Genomic DNA, 22,766 nt, shown 5'->3' with positions numbered 1-22,766 from the left:
TTTGTCTTGCGAAGCAAGCCCATTAGCGCCTTAGCGGATTAGCACCATTAGCGGCTTAGCGGATCAGCTGATAAGCGGCTTAGCGGATCAGCTGATAAGCGGCTTAGCGGCTTAGAAAAAGGGGGGGAGGGAAAAAACCCCGCAGGAACTCGCAAGACATTTTCGTCTTGCGAAGCAAGCCCATAGGAAATTCGTTTTGCGACGCACCTCCAAAACGGAAAACTCTTTCGTCTTGCGAGTTTTCCGTCTTGCGGGGCACCACTGCACTGGAAAAGCTAACCAATAAACTGACATGAGGTCAAATAGAAGAGAACTTCTTCACCCGAGTAAGTCTCCCCTTTATCACATAAACAGCCCAACAAGACAACAACAAGAACCCACCAACAGCATACGAATCCATCTGGGTTACTTGACCCAACAAGCCCTCCCTGCCCCCTCACTAATGCAGACAAACCTCACTGCAACCAACCCCACTCTGGGCTCCCCCAATCCCTCTCATTACCAAAGAAACGTAATAAGCGAATAGAAAGAAAGCCTACCCAGTTGACACTGACACAAATCCCCACATGTACGCTATATAAAAGAATATAAGTTTAACCACCCCTCCTCTCCCCCAACCTTATACGGTACTCAGCACTAAAGTCTCATAACAAATGTAACTGATCTGTAGAAAAAACCTTACAACCCGCAAAAAGAGACAATGCACACATTTTTGTAAACCAAGGAAAAATAATAATTAAAGGCCTTTGATAAATTGATTGGCCACTAGGTGGAGACTTGCTTATGATGAAAGCCAAAATCGTATTGGAATGGTCACCATGAATCGGGGACCCTGATGGGAGCATGGCCTCAATTCGCTGCTTTGAAATTACCGTATTTTTTGCTCTATAAGACTCACTTTCCCCCCCCCCCAAAAAAAAGTAAGGGGAAATGTGTGTGCGTCTTATGGAGCGAATGCAGGCTGCACAGCTATCCCAGAAGCCAGAACAGCAAAAGGGATTGCTGCTTTCACTGCTCAGCGATCCCTCTTGCTGTTCTAGCTTCTGAGATTCAGAATATTTTTTTTTTTCTTGTTTTCCTCCACAAAAAACTAGGTGCGTCTTGTGGTCTGGTGCGTCTTATAGAGTGAAAAATACGGTAATTCATTGTCTACTCTTTTTAAGCCCTCAATCATTATGGTGTCAGGGCGGCACTGAGAGTTTGAGCAGCAGGCCTTTGTAACTGGCCTTGGCTGTTTCTTGCACACAGTCAGCCTGCTGCTTACGCCAGGGTGATTTTTCTGGTGATTGCTCCTAAAGCCAAATTCTTGCAGTCAGAACTCAATTGGTTCAATGGTGGCTAGGATTGCCAAAGTTATTTTCTCCAGAAACCCTGCTCCCTTTCTGACCCCTGACATTTTATTTTTATGTGATGCACACAAAGCTGAATGTACGTAACTTGTGGGCTTATCATATTGATGAATGCTTTTTAAATAACTTTGAATTCTTCTGACTTTATTGAATCATTTTGATGAATTTGTTGTAGTTTGTTCTATTTATATGCTACTATGTTTGATAATCTAGTGATTGCAATGATGGTTTTTTAATGCTGTTGTGTGATTATTGTGAGCTTTCTTGAGCTCAGCTGTTGTTGTTGCAAAAGGAGACTACAAACATTAAATCAAAATAATGCACCTTTCCTTGCTTCTGGCAGCCAACTTCCATGAGAGCCATCCGTGCCAGGTACGACCCGTATCTCCAGACCAGGCACCGCGTTGAGCAGGTAAATATTTGCTAGGATGGGAAGAATGTGTCAATGTTTCCTTGATCATAAAGACGGTCATGCTCTTGTTTGCCATAATTTTTTTTTTTTTTAAATTTATTTGGTTTTCCAAATTAACGTTTTAAACTCACATATCCAACATACAACATAAAAACAAGATTCCAAAGAATCTCTTGGACTTCCTTCCTCCCTTTTGTGGGTCCTATTGTTAGTCATTTCCACCTGCATTTTTTAAAAGAATCCAAATCTTTTACATCTCCATTATATCCAAAATTCACCATTAAACTGCAAGTGTTATTCCACTCTTACTAACTTCGTTTGCCATAATTCTGTTTTCTTTTCCAAAAAGGATATTTATTTGTTTCTTTAAAGCTTTTTGTTAGCCACCTTTTGAGCATCCAAGTTAGTGCATGGGACAAGTTTTGTACCTCTGTTACCCCGAAGCCCCAGGGAGGCCAGTAGAGAGAGGAACATTTGAACCTCGGGGGACAAAGGTCATTCCATAGCATTGGGGAAACACTGCTTCTTTCTTTGGGTGAATTTGAGACTTGGAGCTGGATGTGGGGATATTGCCTCCCGTAATGCTAGCTTTAGTGTAAGGGTAGGTGGTGGTTGAGATATGTGACTGTCCTGAAGGTGTTCATAGCAAAGCATTGGCGCCTTGAACTGAACCTGCAAGCACATTGGCATTCAGTGCAGTTGGAATAAATTGGCTGACTGTGATCATGGTGCCCCACATCCACATTGCGGGATCAGTTTTCTAGTCACTGAAGCTTCTGAGATGTTTTCGAGAACAGCCCCAAGTTGTTGTTTTTTCAAAAAGTTTTTATTAATTTTCCAATATTGTAACAAACATAACAACAAACAAAAATTACAGTATCAAAAACAAACAAACAGAAAAACATTAATCTTAACTGCTATAATCCCACTTTTGTTATCATTGTTAAGTGGCTTCCTCAAATCCCTCTGGCTGAGTTTCCAACAGAAATCGTGCTCCGGCGGCGTGGCAGCAGCAGGAGGCCCCATTAGCTAAAGTGGTGCCTCAGGTTAAGAACAGTTTCAGGTTAAGAACGGACCTCCGGAACGAATTAAGTACTTAACCCGAGGCACCACTGTAGCTCATTGTAGCAGTTTTCCAACACTATTTTCATATAAAATTTACTTATTCAATTAACATCTTTCTTTCTTTTCATTTTGACTTCTATCCATGATATACAATTTCACATATTTAAATCCTAGGCCAACCTGTTACTCACAAGTCTTTCTATTTATGTTATCTTAGCATATTTAACAAAATAGTCTTTAAATTTCTTCCACTCCTCTTGGTACTCCTCCTCCTTCTGGTCGCGGACTCTTCCGGTCAGGTCGGCTAGCTCCAAAAACTCCATCATCTTCATCTGCCATTCCTCCACTGTTGGCACTTCTTGTAATTTCCAATTTTTGGCCAGTAAAATTCTAGCTGCAGTTGTGGCATACGAAAACAATCTGACACCTTTCTTGGGCAATTCCAAACCTATTATTCCAAGTAGAAAGGCTTCTGGTTTCTTAATAAATGTATATTTCAACATTTTTTTCAATTCATTATAAATCTTTTCCCAGAAGTCTTTCACCTTGGGACACATCCACCACAAGAGCAGCCCCAGGTTGAGGCCATAGTAGAAGTCAAGCTGGAAGACTTAGAAGAGCATGGCTTAGTGTTACAAGTTCCTATCTGACCCAAGAAGCGAGGGAGACTTTTTGGCAAATGGAGCCGATCAAAGGGGCTCCTAGCCACTGCATCAACCTGCCAAAAAAAAAAAAAACAGCTAAAGCAACCACTGCTTCAGAAAAAGGACATAAATGTTTTATGCCATAAAAACAATCCTCCCGAAAAACAATCTCTCAAAGGACCTGTTGATGGCATTTTACCACTGTACTGTTGAGAGTGTATTAACTTATGGTCTCTGTGTGTGCCAAGGATGTTGCTTTTGTTTCAAGCATTGCAAATTTTGGACAAGATGGGTTGTTTCAAAAAGTGGCAGAGAGATATTTCCAGATTTGTCTGGCAGGGCAAGAAGCCTCGAATAAAATTTAAGATATTAACTGATGCTAAAGAAAGAGTTGGATATGCCCTGCCAGACCTTAAACTTTACTATGAATCAGCTGCTTTTTGTTGGCTGAGAGAATGGCTGCTTCTTGAAAACACTGATGTGTTGGACTTAGAAGCTTTCAACAATGTATTTGGTTGGCATGCATATTTGTGGTATGATAAGGTAAAAGCACATAAAGCGTTTAAAAACCATATTGTTAGAAAAGCACTGTTTAATGTTTGGATAAGATATAAAGATTTGTTAGAAAATGCACATTGTGCCAATAACGGGATACTCACAGTGATTCCTTAACCTTCCCCCATGGTGAGGCTGCTGTTAGAAGTGTTGTTCAAAGCAGCATACGAAAAAGGAAGCCTTTATTTTTTAAAAAATATCTCACCAGGGTGGAACAAGGAGACTGGAATGTGTGAAGGAGCCAGACGCTTCTGGTGGATCTTGGGATTCCCTTGTCAGCCTTTTGTTTTCTTCTCTATGCAGCTGGATCTCCCTTGCAGGCTAAGTTTGACATGTGGATGGAGCCGGCCAAACCTGTCAATCCATCTGACAGGTGGCTTCTCTTTCTTGCAGGGGTTTTGGCAAAACATACGATAGTGCTTTGCAAGGGACTTAGCGAGAATGATAGAATTGTAGAGTGGAAAGGGAACCCGAGGGTTATCTTAGCTTCAGGAATTGCAGCTAAGGAATCCCTGACAGATGGCCTTCCAACCTCTCTTTAAAAGCTTCCAATGAAGGAGAGTCCAGCACCTTCCAGGGTTGTCCTGATTTCCAGGTCTTCCGAAGCCCCTTTCAAAGAGTTTTGATTTCTGGGAATGGAGTTGAGAGACGACCTAACCTGGGGAGAAAACAGTAAACACCTGATGAGGAGAGCACAGCAGAGGTTATATTTTCTGAGAATCCTCCGGAAAAACAATCTCTCAAAGGACCTGTTGATGGCATTTTACCACTGTAGTGTTGAGAGTGTATTAACTGTGTGTGTGGTTTGGGAACTGCACGGTCAGGGGAAAAACAATGCTGTCCAGGGTTGTAAAGACTGCGGAGAGAATAATTGGGTGCACTCTTCCCACCTTGGATCAAATCTACGCTTCCAGGTGCCATAAGAAAGCTGCAGAGATAGCGCAGGATAGTGCACACCCCAGAAATGATTTCTTTCAGCTTCTGCCTTCTGGAAGAAGGTCCAGGGTTATAAAGACTAGGACTAGCCGCCGGAGAAACAGTTTCTACCCAAATGTGATTTTGGTTTTAAACGCAGTGTAAGGAGTCTGTATGGGAGTATATTGTATTTAATTATGGGGTATCAGAGTTTTTAGGGGGTCAACCAAGCTAGGATAGCTGGGATTAGCAGGCTTGTTGGTTTTTGAATGTCTGATGTAGATTTTTTCAATTTCATTGTTCTGTATGGGACAATGACAATAAAGATTATCGTATCATATCCTGTGCAGTGCTTTATGGATGACGGTCCCTGCAAAAACACCCTTTCAGCTGAGCCAGGTTTTTACTTACCCCATACCTGTCGTATATGTCATATATGATGTCAGCTGTAGGGTGTGTCTTGACCAAAATGACCTCAGGAGCCAAATGCAGAGACCTGGATGCCCAATGATCATTTTTCAGGAGTTGCCCACAGTGGCAGGAGCAACGCAGTCAGATGGGCAGGGCACAAATAATAAATAAAAATTAATGTTTTAGCTTCTGCATCTCCCCATCTTCTGAAAGCCACAAGGCAGCTGTCTCATGTGTTCATCTTTTTGCAGCTGAAGCAGTTGGGTCACAGTGTGGACAAAGTGGAGTTCATTGTGATGGGCGGGACGTTCATGGCACTTCCCGAAGAATACCGTGATTATTTTATCCGCAACTTGCACGACGCTTTATCGGGCCACACCTCCAACAATGTGGCAGAGGCTGTCAGGTAAGATGCCCCCTCGGTTGCAGGCTCTGAATGGCTGTTCTCGTTTTTTGTGCAGTTGGCTTGGTTTTCTTGCATCGGGAAGCTGCGCAGCGTAAGGAGCTGCGTAATGCAGCCTTTGTCAGCCTGGTGTCCTTCCGATGTTTCGGGGCTGGGCTTCCAACTCCCATCAGCCCTGGCCAGCATGGCCAATGGTGAGGGATGATGGGAGTTGTAGTCCAGAACATCTGGAAAAGCACACTGGATGTGTGCTAAGTCCTTACCTGTATTCATTGTATACATACGATTGTGTATCATCCGACCCGTCTACTGCAATCATTAAGTTTGCAGATGACACCACCACAGTGGGTTTAATAACAGGTGGAGACGAATCAGCGTATAGAGGGGAGGTCCAAAGAATATCTACATGGTGCCTAGGGAACAACTTGCACCTTAATATCAGCAAGACAAAGGAGATGGTGTTGGACTTTTGGAGGAAGAGAGAACTAGCCTCACTGTACATCGGGGAGGGCTGTGTGGAGACAGTCTCTCCCTTTAAATTCCTAGGAGTTTATCTCAGTGAAGACCTTACTTGGAAAATCAATACAATCCAGGTGGTTAAGAGAGCCCAACAGAGACTCCATCTCCTCAGAGTCTTGCAGAAGAACGATGTCAATCAACATTTGATGATCTCCTTCTACCGGTCAACAATAGAAAGTGTCCTTTCATAATGCATCACAGTGTGGTACGCTGGTTTGACATCATGTGATAGGAAGTGCCTACAGAGGGTAGTGAATACAGCACAAGATATTATGGGCTGTCCTGTGAATCGGCTGGATGAAATAGCAGAAGAACATTGCCTCAGGAGAGTGAGGAAAATTCTCAGGGATGATTCACACCCTGGCCGGCACTTCCTTGATCTCCTGCCCTCGGGCAGAAGATATAGAAGCATGTTTAGTCGCACCAACAGGGTAAAGAACAGCTTCTATCCATGGGCTGTTAGGCTGCTGAATGAAAAGATAACAACAGGGCAACTGACTTTCGGGTTTGGTGGGTGTGCGTCAGTAAACGAGGGGAATTAAGACTAAGAGAGCTGAGTGGGGGGTGCTCCTATAATCTCACTGTATACAAGTTGTACAAGTGACAACAAAGTATTTCGATTTCACTAGGCTGGTGAAGGCTGGCCAAAAAGGTTCATTGGCAAAGATTTATCAAGCTGTTTGGAATGAACCTTCCAGTACTGAATTGGTTTTTCTCTGAGATGATTTTTCGGAAGCTTATTGGATAGTGGAAGTTGGGGTTACCTGGTACAGAGGACTGTGCCTCTCTGATAGTTGTGCAGGGGTGGGATTTGGGCACATGTGGAAGAAGCGTTTGAGGAGTGTGTTGTTAAAGCTCTGGGTTGCATCCAGCATTAGTCCTACTTAAGAGTAGACCCATTGAAGTGATAAAATGTGAAGTTTTTTATGGTTAAAGTAAGTGTGGGTGGGTGGGGGAAGATGGTTAGAAATTATGATATATGTAAACTGCTAAAGATGAAGTAAAATGAAAATCAGATTAGTGGGACTTGGGGAAGCCCACTTAACAATGTTTAAAAAATAAGGATATGGCAAGAATTTGTTTGTATTGTTTGTCTTTTCTGTTTGTGTTTTTTTTATTTGTGCTATAAAATGAATAAAAAAATTTGAAGAAGGGAAAAAAAAGAGTAGACCCATTGAAATGAGCCCAACTGTCTGCTCCCTGAACCAGCCAGGCTTCCATAGCCACAGATCTTTCTGGGCAACGGTAAAGATCAAGAAAAATCAGGCACAGTGTTTAGCCTAAGTTTTTGATAGGGCTCTTCCTCTGGAGGGCAGCAGATACTTAAAATATCCCTTTACATATTTTCCCGTTCCGTTCACTGATGTTGCTTGCTTGAGGCGCCTCCTCATATTATGCTGCTGTTCAGGAGTCAGATGGCACCCCCGCACCCCCCATTAGTCATTTCAGTGTCTGCAAGCATGCAGCAAAAATATTGTCTGGTGAGTAGTCCACGCCACTGGCTGTGTGGTGCTGCACTGAACTGACATGTTGCAGACTGGTCTCTCCCATTCACAGGTCTAATTCACAGGCAACCTCTGGCCCTAATTGGCCGCACCAGGCCTCTCTGTTTAGCCCATGAGGCCATTTTGGCCAAGCCACATCCACCTGCCCTACACCTGACATCACATTGAGTGTGGCGAAAGTACAGGTGCGGCTGGCCTGCTCCAAAAACATGGTTGTGGGTGCTGTTGACCAGCTGATTGGTGGCATCTGCCCAAGCTGGATCTTGCATAGAACGCTGCACGGTGCTTTGAAGCCCCAGCTGATTGTTGGGGCTTCAAAGCACCACACGGGGGAAAACAGCTCCTGGAAGATGTCACTGTGATGTGTGATGATTGACAGGAGGTTGGCCCTACTCATCTGTCACGCTTGGCCCTCAGGAGGGTAAGGAGAATCAGGATCCAGCCCGGGGGGGGGGGCGCAGCTGATCAAGTGGAACATGCCTATTAATTTCAGTGGGTCTGTGCAATGATTCATGTTGGATTCAGCCTCAAATAAAAATGTCCCTTGCTTTCTCTCTAGACCAGGAATGTGGAATCAGTAGCCTGGATCCACCCCACCTCCACTGCTCAACAGGTAGTTTGGCAGGTGGGTGAGGGTGTCCACCTGTTGATCAGCTCATGCCTTTAAAAGCTTCAGAGGAGCCCACCTTGTACTTTTGGTGTTTCGCTTCTGCTTTGTCTTACTGGTTTTATTTATTCATTTATATTTTAAAAAATACCGTATTTTTCGCCCTATAAGACGCACTTTCCCCCCTCCAAAAATGAAGGGGAAATGTGTGTGCGTCCTATGGGGGGAATGCAGGCTTTCAGGAGAGCCGCAGCGCCAGCCCCACAACGTCGGGGGACAGCGGGGAGGCGGAACGCCGCCATCCCGCTGTCTCCCGATGTGGTTTGGAGGCTGACGGCGGGGAGACGCGTGCTTCTCCCCGCCGCCAGCCCCGCAAGCTCAGGGGACAGCTGGGAGGCGCAGTGCGTCTTCCCGCTGTCCCCGGACCTGGTCTGCAAGCGGGCGGTGGGGTGGAGAGTGCTTCTCCCCGTTGCCTGCCCCACAAGCTCCGGGGACAGCGGGGAGGCGCAGCGCGTCTTCCCGCTGTCCCCGGACCTGGTCTGCAGGCGGGCGGCGGGGAGAAGAGCGCTTCTCCCCGCTGCCGGCCCTGCAAGCGCCTGGGGGGGAAATAATTTTTTTCCCTTTATTTCCCCCCCAAAAAAACTTGGTGCGTCCTATGGGCCGGTGCGTCCTATTGGGCGAAAAATACAGTATGTACTGCTATGTCTTAAGAAACACACAAAGCGATAAAACACAAAGGCCGTGCGATAAAAACCACAAAAAGGTTAAAAACAGGCATCACTCAACCATTGTGGGAGAACGTACCCCTAATTGCCTGCATATGCCTGGTAGAAAAGAAAAGCTTAACCGTTTAAAAGTTGGAGCGGAAGGTGCCTGCAGAATCTCTAGTGGCAGGGAGTTCCACAGGACTGGACCGGGGACAAGTTTCTTGTTGTTGAATGAGCCTCGCCAGTTCAGGGAATGCCAGACGATGCTCCTGCCAATGATCACAGTGATGGAGCTCTGACATAAGGTTTAAGGTGACCCCTATTCGACACTGCTTTAATGGCTTCAGGCTGGGAAGGGCTTTATTGTTTGTAAAATAAATTTAAAAGCACCCAGCTGGTGGAGAGTGCGAAAGCAGGTCCCTGCCCCTTGTAAATCTTGCCCAGCCCCACACCCTGGTCAGTATGTGTGTGTGTGGTTGTGGGGACTTCATTTGTCACCATCTGCAGGCTGCCAAGTTGTTGTTAATCTCTTTGTGGAGATGCAGAATCTCCTGGCTGCCATGATCCATGGCTGGAATGGGTTCCTGCGCTCACAGAGTGATCTTGCTGCTTTGTGGACTTTCTGACAAGGTAGCAGGTAGCCAGAGCCAGTGGAAAGTTCCAGCAGGAGCTCTTTACCTGGGGGAGCTGGCAGGGGTGTGTGTGTGTGTGTGTGTGTGTGTGTGTGTGTGTGTGTGTGTTGCAGGATCTGCTCGCCCAACCGCAAGGGATTTTCCTTTTGTCAAGAACGCCTGTCACTGCTGATGAACGAAGTTTTAATTTTATCTCTTGAGAACACAAGGCATTAAGGGGATTTCAGAACATTTCCTGGATCTCTATCAAACAAGGAGGGGGGGGGACTTGGCGATAAGGCAGAGAGCAGCCCTTCGTGGGAGGACAGCTGTCTGTATGGCAGAAGAGCCATTATTCTGCTGTCGGCTTCCCCCCCTTCGTTCTTCTGGAGAAAGGCTTTCACCTGTAGGCATCGGAATGCAAAATTGCGCTGGGGAATTGTGAAGGTTGGGGGGGGGGGGAGATGTTTGAGCCCAGAGAGGGGCTTAAATCCTAGGTGCAAATTCTCTTTATCTCGCTTTTCCCCTCTGACTCATTTCTGGCGAGGGGAGGAGACTCTGATCCCGTTGTGTGACTCACCCTCTGCAAAACGGAGCAAAGTGAAGTTGAACTTGCTGTGAAGTTGCCGGCAACTTTTGGCAAGGGAAAGGGAGAAAAGATAAAGCTGCGTTCCAATCAGGCGCTGTTCAAAGAGGCTTAAGAGGCTTCCAAACGAATTGGAAGATGGAGGGCAAATCTTTCAGCTGTGCTGGGCTTATTTTGCCGATGGGAAAGAGGCTAGAGCATGGATAGGCAAACTAAGGCCCGGGGGCCGGATCCGGCCCAGTCGCCTTCTCAATCCGGCCTGCGAACGGTCCGGGAATCAGCGTGTTTTTCCATGAGCAGAATGTGTCCTTTTATTTAAAATGCATGTCATAAAAAGGCATATTTGTGGAGCCTTCCTGGTGTTTTTACATGAGTAGAATGTGTCCTTTTATTTAAAATGCATCTCTGGGTTATTTGTGGGGCCTGCCTGGTGTTTTTACATAATAATAATAATAATAATAATAATAATAATAATAATAATAATAATAATAATAAATTTTATTTATATCCCGCCCTCCCCGGCCGAAGCCGGGCTCAGGGCGGCTAACAACGCTAAAACAGTACAACATTATAAAAACATTATAAAAAGTAATTAAAATCAAAATTGATGGCAACCATAAACTAAAGTTTTGTAAAGATTGCCAAAGGAGGGAGTCAGGCTGCGCCCTGACCGAAGGCCAGGTGGAACAGCTCTGTCTTGCAGGCCCTGCGGAAAGATGTCAAGTCCTGCAGGGCCCTTGTCTCTTGTGACAGAGCGTTCCACCAGGTTGGAGCCGCAGCCGAAAAAGCCCTGGCTCTAGTTGAGGCCAGCCTAACCTCTCTGTGGCCTGGGACCTTCAAGGTGTTTTTATTTGAAGACCGTAAGTTCCTCTGTGGGGCATACCAGGAGTAGAACGTGAGTAGAACGTGTGCTTTTATTTAAAATGCATCTCATAAAAAGGCATATTTGTGGAGCCTTCCTGGTGTTTTTAGATAAGTAGAATGTGTGCTTTTATTTAAAATGCATCTCATAAAAAGGCATATTTGTGGAGCCTTCCTGGTGTTTTTACATAAGTAGAATGTGTGCTTTTTTAAAAAATGCATCTCTGGGTTATTTGTGGGGCATAGGAATTCGTTCATTTCCCCCCCCCCAAAAAAAAAATATAGTCTGGCCCCCCACAAGGTCTGAGGGACAGTGGAGCGGGCCCCTGCTGAAAATGTTTGCTGACCCCTGGGCTAGAGGACTCGCTTGTCGAAAGCTTACTTCTACAGTGTATAACATATATATGTGTCCCCCCGCTTCTGTAATTCGGAGGTGTGGCAAGGTGGACCCTCCTTCCTTGGAGGCTTTTAAGCAGCGGTTGGATGACCATCAGTTAGGGACCCTTTGGCTGTGATTCCAAGGGTTCCAGGGGGTTGGGCTAGATGATCTCTGGGGGTCCCTTCCAACTCGACAGTTCTGTGATTCTGTTCTACCTACAGTCTTCTTGGACTTTATTTATTGCGTTTATATCACGCCTTCAAAGGAGCTCAAGGTGGGGCACATAGTTCTCCCCTCTCCTCCATCCTGTCCTCACAACAGCCCTGTGAGGTAGGTCAGGCTGAGAGACTAACTGGCCCAAGGTCACCCAGGGAGCTTCATGGCTGAGTACCATTTGAACCTTGGTTGCCCAGGTCCAACCACTGCGCCACACTGTCTCTCTTGGACTGCCTTTTCCGTGCCACTTCTTGCATCGCTGTTCCCTTGACGCAACTGCTGTGCTGATGGCATCTTGAAACAATATTCATTCTTCTAGTTCCACCGCTTTCGTTTTATTATAGGTGTTAAATGGAAATGAGACGCTGCTGCTGCTGCATTGTAATATCGTCACAAGATCCAGTATCTCCCAAGCAATTTCTTCTTATTATTTTTAAAGGAGATGCAGGGTGTTATTTTACATCTTAATATTTCCTGAACTCTTGGTAACTTGGCCAGAATGCACCCCCCACTGCCATATTTAGATTGGGGAAGCTCTTCCACTGTTGCGCTTCAAAGATGTGTGTCTGTGTCTTGTCTCTGAGTTCCCAGATCGGTATTCTGTCTTCAGGATTGCCCCAGTTGATGTTTATTTATTTGCTGTTTGGTTTTATAGCCCCACCTTTTCACCAAATGACCCTAGGGCGGGCTACAAAAATATTACAACTGAAATTGTTAAATGAAAATACAAAAGCAACCAATATCAGAATAAGAAAGATAGCTGTGCAGGAGGAAGGGAGATGTCATCTCAACCAAAGAGTGCCAGTGCACTGCATTGGTAAGATCACGGTGGTCCAGTACGTGGCCAAAGGGCCGCATGTGGCCCTTGAAACCTTTTTTGGTGGCCATCGGCAACCTTTGACATCTCCCCCAAGTCTTCTTGCTGCCTTCTCAAAGCTGTGTAAATGAGGTGCTGGGTTCTGACAGGGTCCTAGGCTAGGGTTACCAGACGTCCCTGTTTCCCGGGAACAGTCCCCGGATTTGCAAATACGTCCCGGGATAAATTCCATCCCCGGAATGTCCCCAGATTTAATCTAATGTCCCCGGGAAACACAGTACCGGCAGTCTCAGCAGCCCAGAGCAGTTGGCTCTGGCTGGCTTCAGGAGCTGCTGGGAAGTCCCCATATGATACTGGTGTAGGGGCTCCAAGATGCAGCTTCCGGGCTGCCTCCACCTTCCCTGACCCCAGCAACTAAGCTGTGAAGGGAGGCTTCATGCTGCCTATGGGAGCAGCCTCCCAACTCCTACTTGCGTGCAAACAGGAGCGGGGCGGGGATCTCTCAGCTGTAAAGGGAGGCTTCATGCTGCCTATCTGAGCTTGCGTGCAAGCAGGAGGGGGCAGGGATCTCTCAGTTAGGCAACAGGAAGCCTCCCTTCCCAGCTGAGGGATCCCCGCCCCCTCCTGCTTGCACGCAAATAGGAATGGGATTGGGGCTGCTCCAATGGGAAGGGAGGCATTGCGCTTCCTGAGAGATTCCTGCCCCCTCCTGCTTGCACGCAAGTAGGAGTTGGGACGGGGCTGCTCTGAAAGGCAGTGTGAAGCCTCCCTTCCCAACTGAGGAATCCCTGCACCCTGCTGCTTGCACGCATGTAGGAATGGGATTGGGGCTGCTCCAATGGGAAGGGAGGCATTATGCTGCCCGAGCCTTGCTGCCGCCACCACTCTTGGCCTTCCTTCTCCGCCTTCCATGCCTGACCCACTGCGCACCACTTCCCCACCACCACCGAAGAACCAACAGCTTAGGGGCTGCCCAGGCTCATGGAGAAAGGAGATAGAAGCTTCGGGGGAAGGGGAAACTTGGTGGTTGAGGTCAAGGCAGTAGCCACCCTCTGCCACCGCCATCGCTGCAGCATCAACGTCCCGAAAATGTAGTATTTATTTATTTAAAGTGTCCCCGGATTCATTGAAAAAAATCTGGTGACCTTATCCTAGGGACCTCCATCCTCCTATCAGAGCCTCGTGCCTCCTTCCCCAAACCCTGCACCTGGCTTACCTGGCTTTGGGAAGGCAGCACAAGGTGTGGCATGGGTGGCATCATATTTTGACCTCGCTCCCCCCTGCGACAAGGCACTGTGTCCACCAGGTTCCATGTCAAAGTCCTCTTGCAGCACGCTTAGCATGAAAGGTTGGTCTGCCTGGGTTGGAGTATTGGATTAGGACCTGGGTGAGTCCAGGGATCAAATCCCCACTGAACTGTGAACTTTCCTGGGTAACCTTGGACCTCTCAACCTCACCTGCCTTGAAGGGTTGTGGTGGGATTAAATGAGGAGGGGGAGAACCAAGTATGCCACCTTGGGCTCCTTCTGGAAAAGGTGGGTTCGTAATGCAATGGAAGCAGCTGATGGGCATTGTAGTCCAGAACATCTGGAGGGCACCAGGTTGGTGAATTCTGTTTGATAGAAACCTGCCATCCTGGGGCAACTCATTTCTAGTTCTGAATTGCCGCCATCTCCAGTGGGGTGACTTAGGAGTAAGTTGAAAGAGGATGAACAGACTCCCAGCAAGATTAAAAGCTATTGATCTGTCTCTCCCCTTTACGCATTTCTTTTTGTGGTGTTTAACAATAAACCATGTTTTGAACAATAAGAGAGCTGCTGTTAATGGATGCAGTTCAGTTCTTGAGAAGACGACGGGAGGGATCAGTGGCTTAATCGAGAACTTTGGCAAAGGGGTGTGCAGACCCAAAGGAGCTGAGATACCTTTATACATATAGATATGGCTCATCCAGTGTTGGTATCAAGGTAGCTGCCTTGGAGTCCTTAATGGATGCAGTTATGCTCAGACTCTCCTCCCCATCTATGAAATATAGAGACGTAGTCAAACTAGGGAATTCTCCCTCGGGAGGCAGGGATGGCCACCAACTTTGTTGTTGTTATTGTTGTTTAGTCGTTTAGTCGTGTCCGACTCTTCGTGACCCCCTGGACCAGAGCACGCCAGGCCCTCCTGTCTTCCGCTGCCTCCCGCAGTTTGGTCAAACTCATGCTGGTAGCTTTGAGAACACTGTCCAACCATCTCGATGTCTCTGCTTTTTAAGATGCTGTCTAGGTTTCTCATTGCTTTTCTCCCAAGGAGCAGTCTTTTAATTTCGTGACTGCTGTCACCATCTGCAGTGATCATGGAGCCCAAGAAGCTCTCACTGCCTCCATTTCTTCTCCTTCTATTTGCCAGCAGGTGATGGGACCAGTGGCCATGATCTTCTTTTTTTGATGTTGAGCTTCAGACCATATTTTGCGCTCTCCTCTTTCACCCTCATGAAAAGGTTCTTTAATTCCTCCTCACTTTCTGCCATCAAGGTTGTGTCATCTGCATATCTGAGGTTGTTGATATTTCTTCCGGCATCTTAATTCCGGCTTGGGATTCATCCAGCCCAGCCACCAACTTGGATGACTTTAAAAGAGGATTAGACAAATTCATGGAGGAGGTCTAGCAATGACTGCTAGTCAGAAGGGCTGTGCTCTGTCTCCACAGTCAGAAGCAGAAATGCTTCTGAATCCCAATTGCTGCAAACCAGAAGAAGGGAGAGGTATCTTGTGCTCATGTTCTGCTCGCTGGTTTCCCACAGGCATCTGGTTGGCCACTTTGAGAACAGGATGCTGCATTACAGTAAATGGACCATTGGCCTGATCCAGCAGGCTCTAGGATCCACTGGTCTTTTTAGCTCAGTGTTGTCTTGTTAGTGGAGAAATCTGAGGGCTCCCTTGGACAAAAGCCAAGGACACCAGCCAGGAAGACCAGAGCAAAACAGCAGCCAGTAGGCTTGGTCTTGATTGAAGACTGTCGCGACAGGACTCCCACCTGCCACCAGGTGGAACAAGATGGAAGCCCCGAACAAGAGAGCCCCCAAACTTTTTTTAGCTGCTAATCCCCATGTTACACCCCCCAAAACTACATCACTCATACATCATGGTTACATCATGAAAGGGGAGGTCTGGTGGCAGTAATCTGAGCATCCTGGACCCTGCCCCATGGTTCTCCTTGCTCTCCACCAAACACCTATCAAGTGGAACAAAAAAAAAATATTTACATTTCCCTGTTTCCCAGCCAAGTTCATCACACCCTTTTGTCTTCATCTGGGTTTGTTATTTCTGGAATGGCTACCTGTCTGGCACTCGGGTATCAGGAGGCCAGGCATTATCCCTCAGGCAGAGGGGCTGCTGAGTAGCTGAGCTCACATGTCTATATGAATTTCTGAAGTTTTCCCAGTGAGCCAGTACACAGATACATTGATCAGTGAATTCTTACATTTGGTATCATGCAGCAGAGGCCCTTTGAATAGATAGGAAGAAACTGTGATGAAGTGTTTTGTGGGGACAAATCACAAAAGTGATTGTGATGATTTTGGTAGTGGGGCTGCATGTGCATGATATCTGCTGGAGGGGCAACCCCCTCCCCCAACCTGTACATAAATCCCTGCAAAAGTCTACAATGACTGGTGATGGTTCTTCAGGATTTCAGGCGGGGGTCTCCCCCAGCCCTACCAGAAGATGCCATTGTGGATTGAACATGGAACCGACTTCCTGCAAAGTAGATGCTCTGGCGCTGAGAATCTGTGGCCCTCCAGGTGTTGCTGGACTCCTGTTCTTGGCCTTTGGCGATGTTGGCAGGGGGCATGTGGCCGCAGGCTCCCCATCCCTGGTTAACTCTGACAGACAGACGTTCCCCAGGGTGTCAGGCAGGCATCTCGCCCTAGCCCTACCTGAAGAGACCATCAGGGACTGAGCCTGGCACCTCCCACATGCCGTGCCGATGCTCTAACCACTGAGCTACAGCCTCAGCACCATGCAAGAATAATAGTCCACTTGCCAAAATTGGTCTCTTCATTGTCGTCTGTGCCGCATTGGAGCAGCTCACTGCAAATATTTGCACCTGGTAAACATTTGTTCATGTGCAGCTGGCGAAACAAAGATAGGGGAGGCGTGAGTCACCAGGAGAGGTGATGCTGAAATGGAGGTCTGACCTATGACCATTCAGCGCCTGGGTTTGCTCTTGACATTTTGATGGAGCAAAAGCAATTCTCTTACCTTTCAACAGAGGTGTGTTGGATTGAATTGCCTTTCCCCGTGATTTTAGGCACACATTTACATTTCTATCAGTGTACTACATCCTTTCTCAAGCCCATTATGAGCATTTAAAAATATAAATTCTTCAAGATGTGAATTGAATCATGGCCCAGTATGTTGTTTGCAACAGCAGGTGGATAGAGTTCTTGAGCTGACTGTTGGAAAACTCAGGACAGAGAAAATAAAGTCCTCCTTCACACATAGTGTGGTTAAACTGTGGAACTCCCTCCCACAGGAGCCAGTGATGGGTGGCTATGCTCTGTCCACACAGTTGGAAGCAGCAATGCTACTGAATGCCAGTTTCTGGAAACCACCGCAGGGGTGAGTGCTCTTGTGCTCAAATCCTCTTGTGGGTTTTCCAAAATGGGCATCTGGTTGGCCATTGTGAGAAGAGGATGTTGAACTACATGGCTGCAGAGAGCCAGTGTGGTGTAGTGGTTAGGAGCGGTAGTCTCGTAATCCTGGGTAACCGGGTTCGCGTCTCCGCTCCTCCACCTGCAGCTGCTGGGTGACCTTGGGCCAGTCACACTTCCTTGAAGTCTCTCAGCCCCACTCACCTCACAGAGTGTTTGTTGTGGGGGAGGAAGGGAAAGGAGAATGTGAGCTGCTTTGAGACTCCTGAAGGGGAGTGGAAGGCGGGATATCAAATCCAAACTCTTCTTCTTCTTCTGGCCTGACTCTTCAGGCTCTTCTTAAGAACCTTAAGGATTCTTGTGAACATGTGTGTTCTTATGAACACTAAGGAATGGGCTGTGAAAAAGCCAGTGTCTATGCCATGTGATCTCTCTTGGCATCTGATATGCAAGGAGGCTTCTTCTTTGGCCATCCCTCGTAGCTGATTAAGATTGTCTTCCATAAACATGGTCTTAACAGTGAGTCCGAGAGTGACTATGGAGGCCAATTCTGGATCCACATGTCCTTCCACAGTGGGGACATAGGTTTCCGGGCAGGAGCTGATCACGGAGTGGATTTGCCAAGCGTACTTTCCTCTTAGCACATTTCTCCCTTGCATCTTGAGTTTGAGCGTCTTCAAAGCCCATGACGCCTTTGGTAAAGGCCGTTCTCCAATTGCAGCACTCGCAGGCCAGCGTTTCCCAGTTGTCAGTGTTTATACTACATTTTTTTAGATTTGCCTTGAGACAGTCTTTAAACCTCTTTTGCTGACCACAAGCATTACACTTTCCATTTTTAAGGTGGGAATATAGTAGTTGTTTTGGAAGACGATCATCAGGCATCTGCATCTTTGCTTCTTCCAGTACGCTGGCATTAGTTCGCCTGTCTTCCCAAGTGATGCAAGGAGGCCCCATTGGTCACCAATGGAACACCTGCCTCTCATGCAGGAGACCCCTGGACTCAATGATCTTGGGGAGCCAGTCCTCTCCCTGTGGCCCCAAAGGGCTGTTCTCAAGCCCTGGGCTAGTCGTATAAGAAGAGCCTGCTGGATCAGGCCAATGGCCCATCTAATCCAGCATCCTGTTATCACAGTGGCCAACCTGATACCCAAATGGGAAGTCCACAAGTAGGACCTAAGTACAAGAACACTTTCTCCCCCTGTCATTTCCAGCAACTAGTATTCAGAAGCATTGCTGCCTCTGACAGTGGAGACAGAGCAGAGCCATCATGACTTGTTATTGTTTAGTCATTTAGTCGTGTCCGACTCTTTGTGACCCCATGGATCAGAGCACGCCAGGCACTCCTGTCTTCCACTGCCTCCTGCAGTTTGGTCAAACTCATGCTGGTAGCTTCGAGAACACCGTCCAACCATCTCGTCCTCTGTCCTCCCCTTCTCCTTGTGCCCTCCATCTTTCCCAACATCAGGGTCTTTTCCAGGGAGTCTTCTCTTCGCATGAGGTGGCCAAAGTCTTGGAGCCTCAGCTTCAGGACCTGTCCTTCCAGTGAGCACTCAGGGCTGATTTCCTTCAGAACGGAGAGGTTTGATCTTCTTGCAGTCCATGGGACTCTCAAGAGTCTCCTCCAGCACCAGAATTCAAAAGCTTCCATTCTTCGGCGATCAGCCTTCTTTATGGTCCAGCTCTCACTTCCACACATCACTACTGGGAAAACCATAGCTTTAACTATACGGACCGTTGTTGGCAAGGTGATGACTAGCTTCCCTGAATTGGTCTCGTTTTCTTTTTAAGCCATTAGGGCATCGGGCTGGCCACTGTGTGAAAAGGGATGCTAGGCTCTGTTTGGCCTGATCTGGCCACTGCAGAGCTCTGCTTATCTTCTTACTTCACATCCACCTCACGTTGTCCATGCCAGCCCCCATCATGCAGACAGCAGGTTAAACTTCCTACATCTGCAGGGGATTGCCTGGTGGGAGGTACTCGTGGAATTTTATCAAGCCTGTTTTTGCACTGTGCTAAGAACATGTAGTCCCGTGCCACAGCAGCTGATTGTAGCACAGATCATTTTATAAGCCTCTGCTGCGGCAGCTGTGAAGAAATTATTCTTAGCTGCTCTTGCATCTGCCTGTCTTGGCTGGTCAAAGCCACTTGAGAGGAAAAGCAGAGTCCTTTCCTGGTTACACTTATTAATGGGAGAAAACCCTGAAAAAATTGGCAATGATTCCAGTTCTTAACTCCAAAAAACATGTAACTGGGTGGTGTTGTATTTGCAGGGAGATGATCAGGCAGGCAAATGCTCAGAATGAGTTCAGGCTTGTGAGAGGGGTTGCAAATAATTTTTAAAAGTTTATTTGGCTCTGCTTGAAGCAAGAAGCGAGAGGAAGAACAAGCAAGTGGTAGGTCCTCTGCATGGAGAAGATGGATAAATACTATTGGGTGACAGAGAGAAGGTGGAACTGCTCAACTCCTATTTTGCCTCTGTCTTTACCCAAAAGGAAAGTGATGCCCAACCTGGTGATAACGTGGTGTAAGGAGGGAGCTGCAGCCCAAGATAGGGAAAGAGGTAGTGATGGAAAACCTAGTTACTTTTAAATGAGTTCAAATCTCCAGGGCCTGATGAGCTGCATCCAGGCTTACTAAAGGAGCCTCTGGATGTAATCTCAGAGCCTCTGTCTATAATCTTGGAGGATTCTTGGAGAACAGATGAGGTTCCTGCAGATTGGAGGTGGGCAAATGTTGTCAAAGGGGGGGGGGGGGAGAGAAGACCCAGGTAGCTAGTGACTGGTCAGCTTGACACTGATACCAGGAAAAGTCCTACAACAGATAAACAATTGCTCTGCAAGTGCTTAGAAAAGGACCCAGCATAGGTTTCTCAAAAACAAGTCATGCCAGACAAATCACATTTCTTTTTTGGGTGGAGTTACAAGTTTGGTGGATCAGGGAGAGGCTGTGGACATAGTGTATCTTTAAAGCCCTAAACGTCCTTGGTCCAGTATACCTGATGGAGCGTCCCCACCTCTGTCATTCTGCCCGGACACTGAGGTCCAGCGCCCTGGGCCTTCTGGCGGTTCCCTCGCTGCGAGAAGCCAAGTTACAGGGAACGCCCTCCTACCAGATGTCAAAGAGAAAAATAACTACCAAACTTTTAGAAGACATCTGAAGGCAGCCCTGTTTAGGGAAGCTTTTAATGTTTAATAGGTTATTGTATTTTAGTGTTTTGTTGGAAGCCGCCCAGAGTGGCTGGGGAAACCCAGCCAGATGGGCAGGGTATAAATAAATCATCATCATCATCATCATCATCATCATCTTGATTTTAGTAAGGCAGTCTGGGCCTGGAGATGGATGACGGAGAACACAGGGGTACCTTTTTTACCTTGTCAGCACAAGCGTTGATTTTACTTAATGCCAAACTCACAAAGGTCTTGCTTGGCAAGACCTGCCAAGTCCTGAAGTTGCATCTGCAACGTGACTTGAGTAGTTTTGTTTAATTGCTACTGAAGAGGTTGCTGAGGATGGTAATGGGCAGGTGCATATAATCGGGTCCTGTTTTGACCTGCGGGTGCTGGACGAGGTCCTCTGAAGCCTGGCTGTGACTTGAGTGGGTGGTTGGATGGCAGCCAGCAGCAGCAGGTGGCACTTAAGCTGGCAGTGTAGCCAGAGAGGATGGCAGAGTGCTCTGGAGCCACCTCCACAAGGAAGGGGTTGGGAGGGGGGCAGACAGACAGACAAGCTTGGGTCAAACACAGATCTACCAGACCATGGATAGTTCCAACAGGCTGTGAAGACTCCTGGCTCCAGCCCTGCTTCAGAGCTCCAGGCACTGAAAGCAAAGCTAACACAATTCTAGGCTGCATCAACAGAAGTTGAGTGTCCAGAGTAAGGGAAGCAATGGTCCCACTCTATTCTGCCTTGGTCAGACCACACCTGTGTCCAGTTCTGGGCACCACAATTTACGAAGGATATTGGCAAGCTGGAAGGTGTGCAGATGACAAGACAGCTGTAAGAAGTGTTTGACAGTGGAATGGGCTATTATGGGAGGTGGTGGGTTCTCTTTCTTTGGCGGTTTTTAAGCAGAGGGTGGGTGGTCATCCGTCAGGGATGCTTCAGCTGTGATTTCTGTATTGCAGACTTGATGACCCTTGGGACCAGCCTGCGCTGGTCTACCTAAGGACGTTGTTCTAAGCCAGGCATGTCCAAAGTCTGGCCCGGGGGCCTAATCCAGCCCACTGGTCGGTTTAATCCAGCCCCTGTGGCAGTTTATTTCCTGGGGGGAAATCCTAAAAGAAGGGCAACAGCTTCCATGCATGTTCACTTCATCAAATCTTACCCTCTTTGAAAAAAGTTTGGACACCACTATTCTAAGCCTAACTGTGATAAACCTATGGTCCCTTCAGATATATTATAGGATTATTAAGCACCGTGACAGCACTCAGACCCGGTACATAGGGCAGGAGCTTAAGCGGCAACATCCTTGCTGCGCTTCTGCAAGAGAACGACCTTCCCAGCTGTTGTGTTAGCTCCACTTACCGTGACTCGCTGGGATCAAGGTAGGAGTGGGAATTCTCCCTCTCCGCTTAGCTGCTGCATTTTCAGTGCACACCTTGTCTTGGGTCTTTGTCACTGAGCGGCACATTTGTGTCACTGGGCATTAGGTACAGCATGACATTTCAGCCAAGCAGGCTGGTTCTGCTAATCCTGAAACAGATGGCGATTGCAGAGTTCTTTGCCGAGATCAGCCAAACGATAGCTTCAATCAATAATGTGGGCTTTTCTGTTGTGCTGCAGCTGCCTCGGGGTTTTGAAATGGCTGCTTTTAGGGAGCCAGAATCATCTTCTGTGCCTCTCAGAAAGGGTGTTGTAGAGTTGGGGAAGGTTCAAAGAATGGCAACCAAAATGCTTGAGAGGATGGAGTGGCTCACCTCTGAAGAAAGGCAGCAACATTTGGGACTTTTTAGTTTGAGAAAAGGCGAGTAAGAGGCTACACAATAGAAGTTTATAAAATTGGGCGTAGCATGAAGAAAGTATATAGAGAGGGTATGTTATACCATATGTGGTGGACCTGTGAAGGGGTAAAAGAGAATTGGGAAATAAATCATAATGAATTGGAAAAAAAGTTTTAAAGTACTTTTCCAAAAAAACCAGAGTCCTTTTTGTTGGGGATAATTCAGATGGAAATTCCCAGGTATCAAAAAAGGTTATTTATGTATGCTATGTATGCCACTACTGCAGCCCGTGTTTTGTTAGCCCCAAAATAGGAAAACGAGCAAAGTCCCAACCAAAGAAGAATGGCAACTTAAAATGACGGAACATGCACAGCTTGCAGACCTAACATATAGAAGAAGAGAACAAGAAGAATATGTGTTTAAAGAAGATCAGAAAGTGTTTATTGAATATACGGGGAGAAATTGTGTATAGTTGAAAACGTTTGCAGCATTAAGATAGATTCAACAGTGTAGATAAGTTTTGATGGATGTAATAGTGGGATACTGAACGGTTTAGTTTATATGAAATATGCAGGGATTTATGTTCTGCAAAATGAACCATGGAAAGAGAAGAAGGGAAGTCATTTTA

At 46.9% G+C, this 22,766-nt stretch overlaps 2 protein-coding genes across 3 annotated transcripts in view; one reads left to right on the top strand and one right to left on the bottom strand.

The window, feature by feature from the left end:
- The window catches only part of ZNF395 (zinc finger protein 395), a 446,083-nt gene that overhangs the window by 149,284 nt on the left and 274,033 nt on the right, over positions 1–22,766 (bottom strand). The window lies entirely within an intron of this gene.
- ELP3 (elongator acetyltransferase complex subunit 3) overlaps positions 1–22,766 on the top strand; it is a 120,161-nt gene that overhangs the window by 8,362 nt on the left and 89,033 nt on the right. The window contains exons 6-7 of the mRNA XM_083733477.1: positions 1,693–1,761; positions 5,603–5,757. Of these exons, the coding sequence (XP_083589603.1) occupies positions 1,693–1,761; positions 5,603–5,757 (224 nt within the window). The remainder of the gene's footprint in view (positions 1–1,692; positions 1,762–5,602; positions 5,758–22,766) is intronic.

This window comes from Podarcis gaigeae, assembly GCF_964106915.1.
Source record: "Podarcis gaigeae genome assembly, chromosome: 3".
NCBI classification, from domain to species: domain Eukaryota; kingdom Metazoa; phylum Chordata; class Lepidosauria; order Squamata; family Lacertidae; genus Podarcis; species Podarcis gaigeae.
This window is presented reverse-complemented; position numbering and strand designations above follow the sequence as displayed.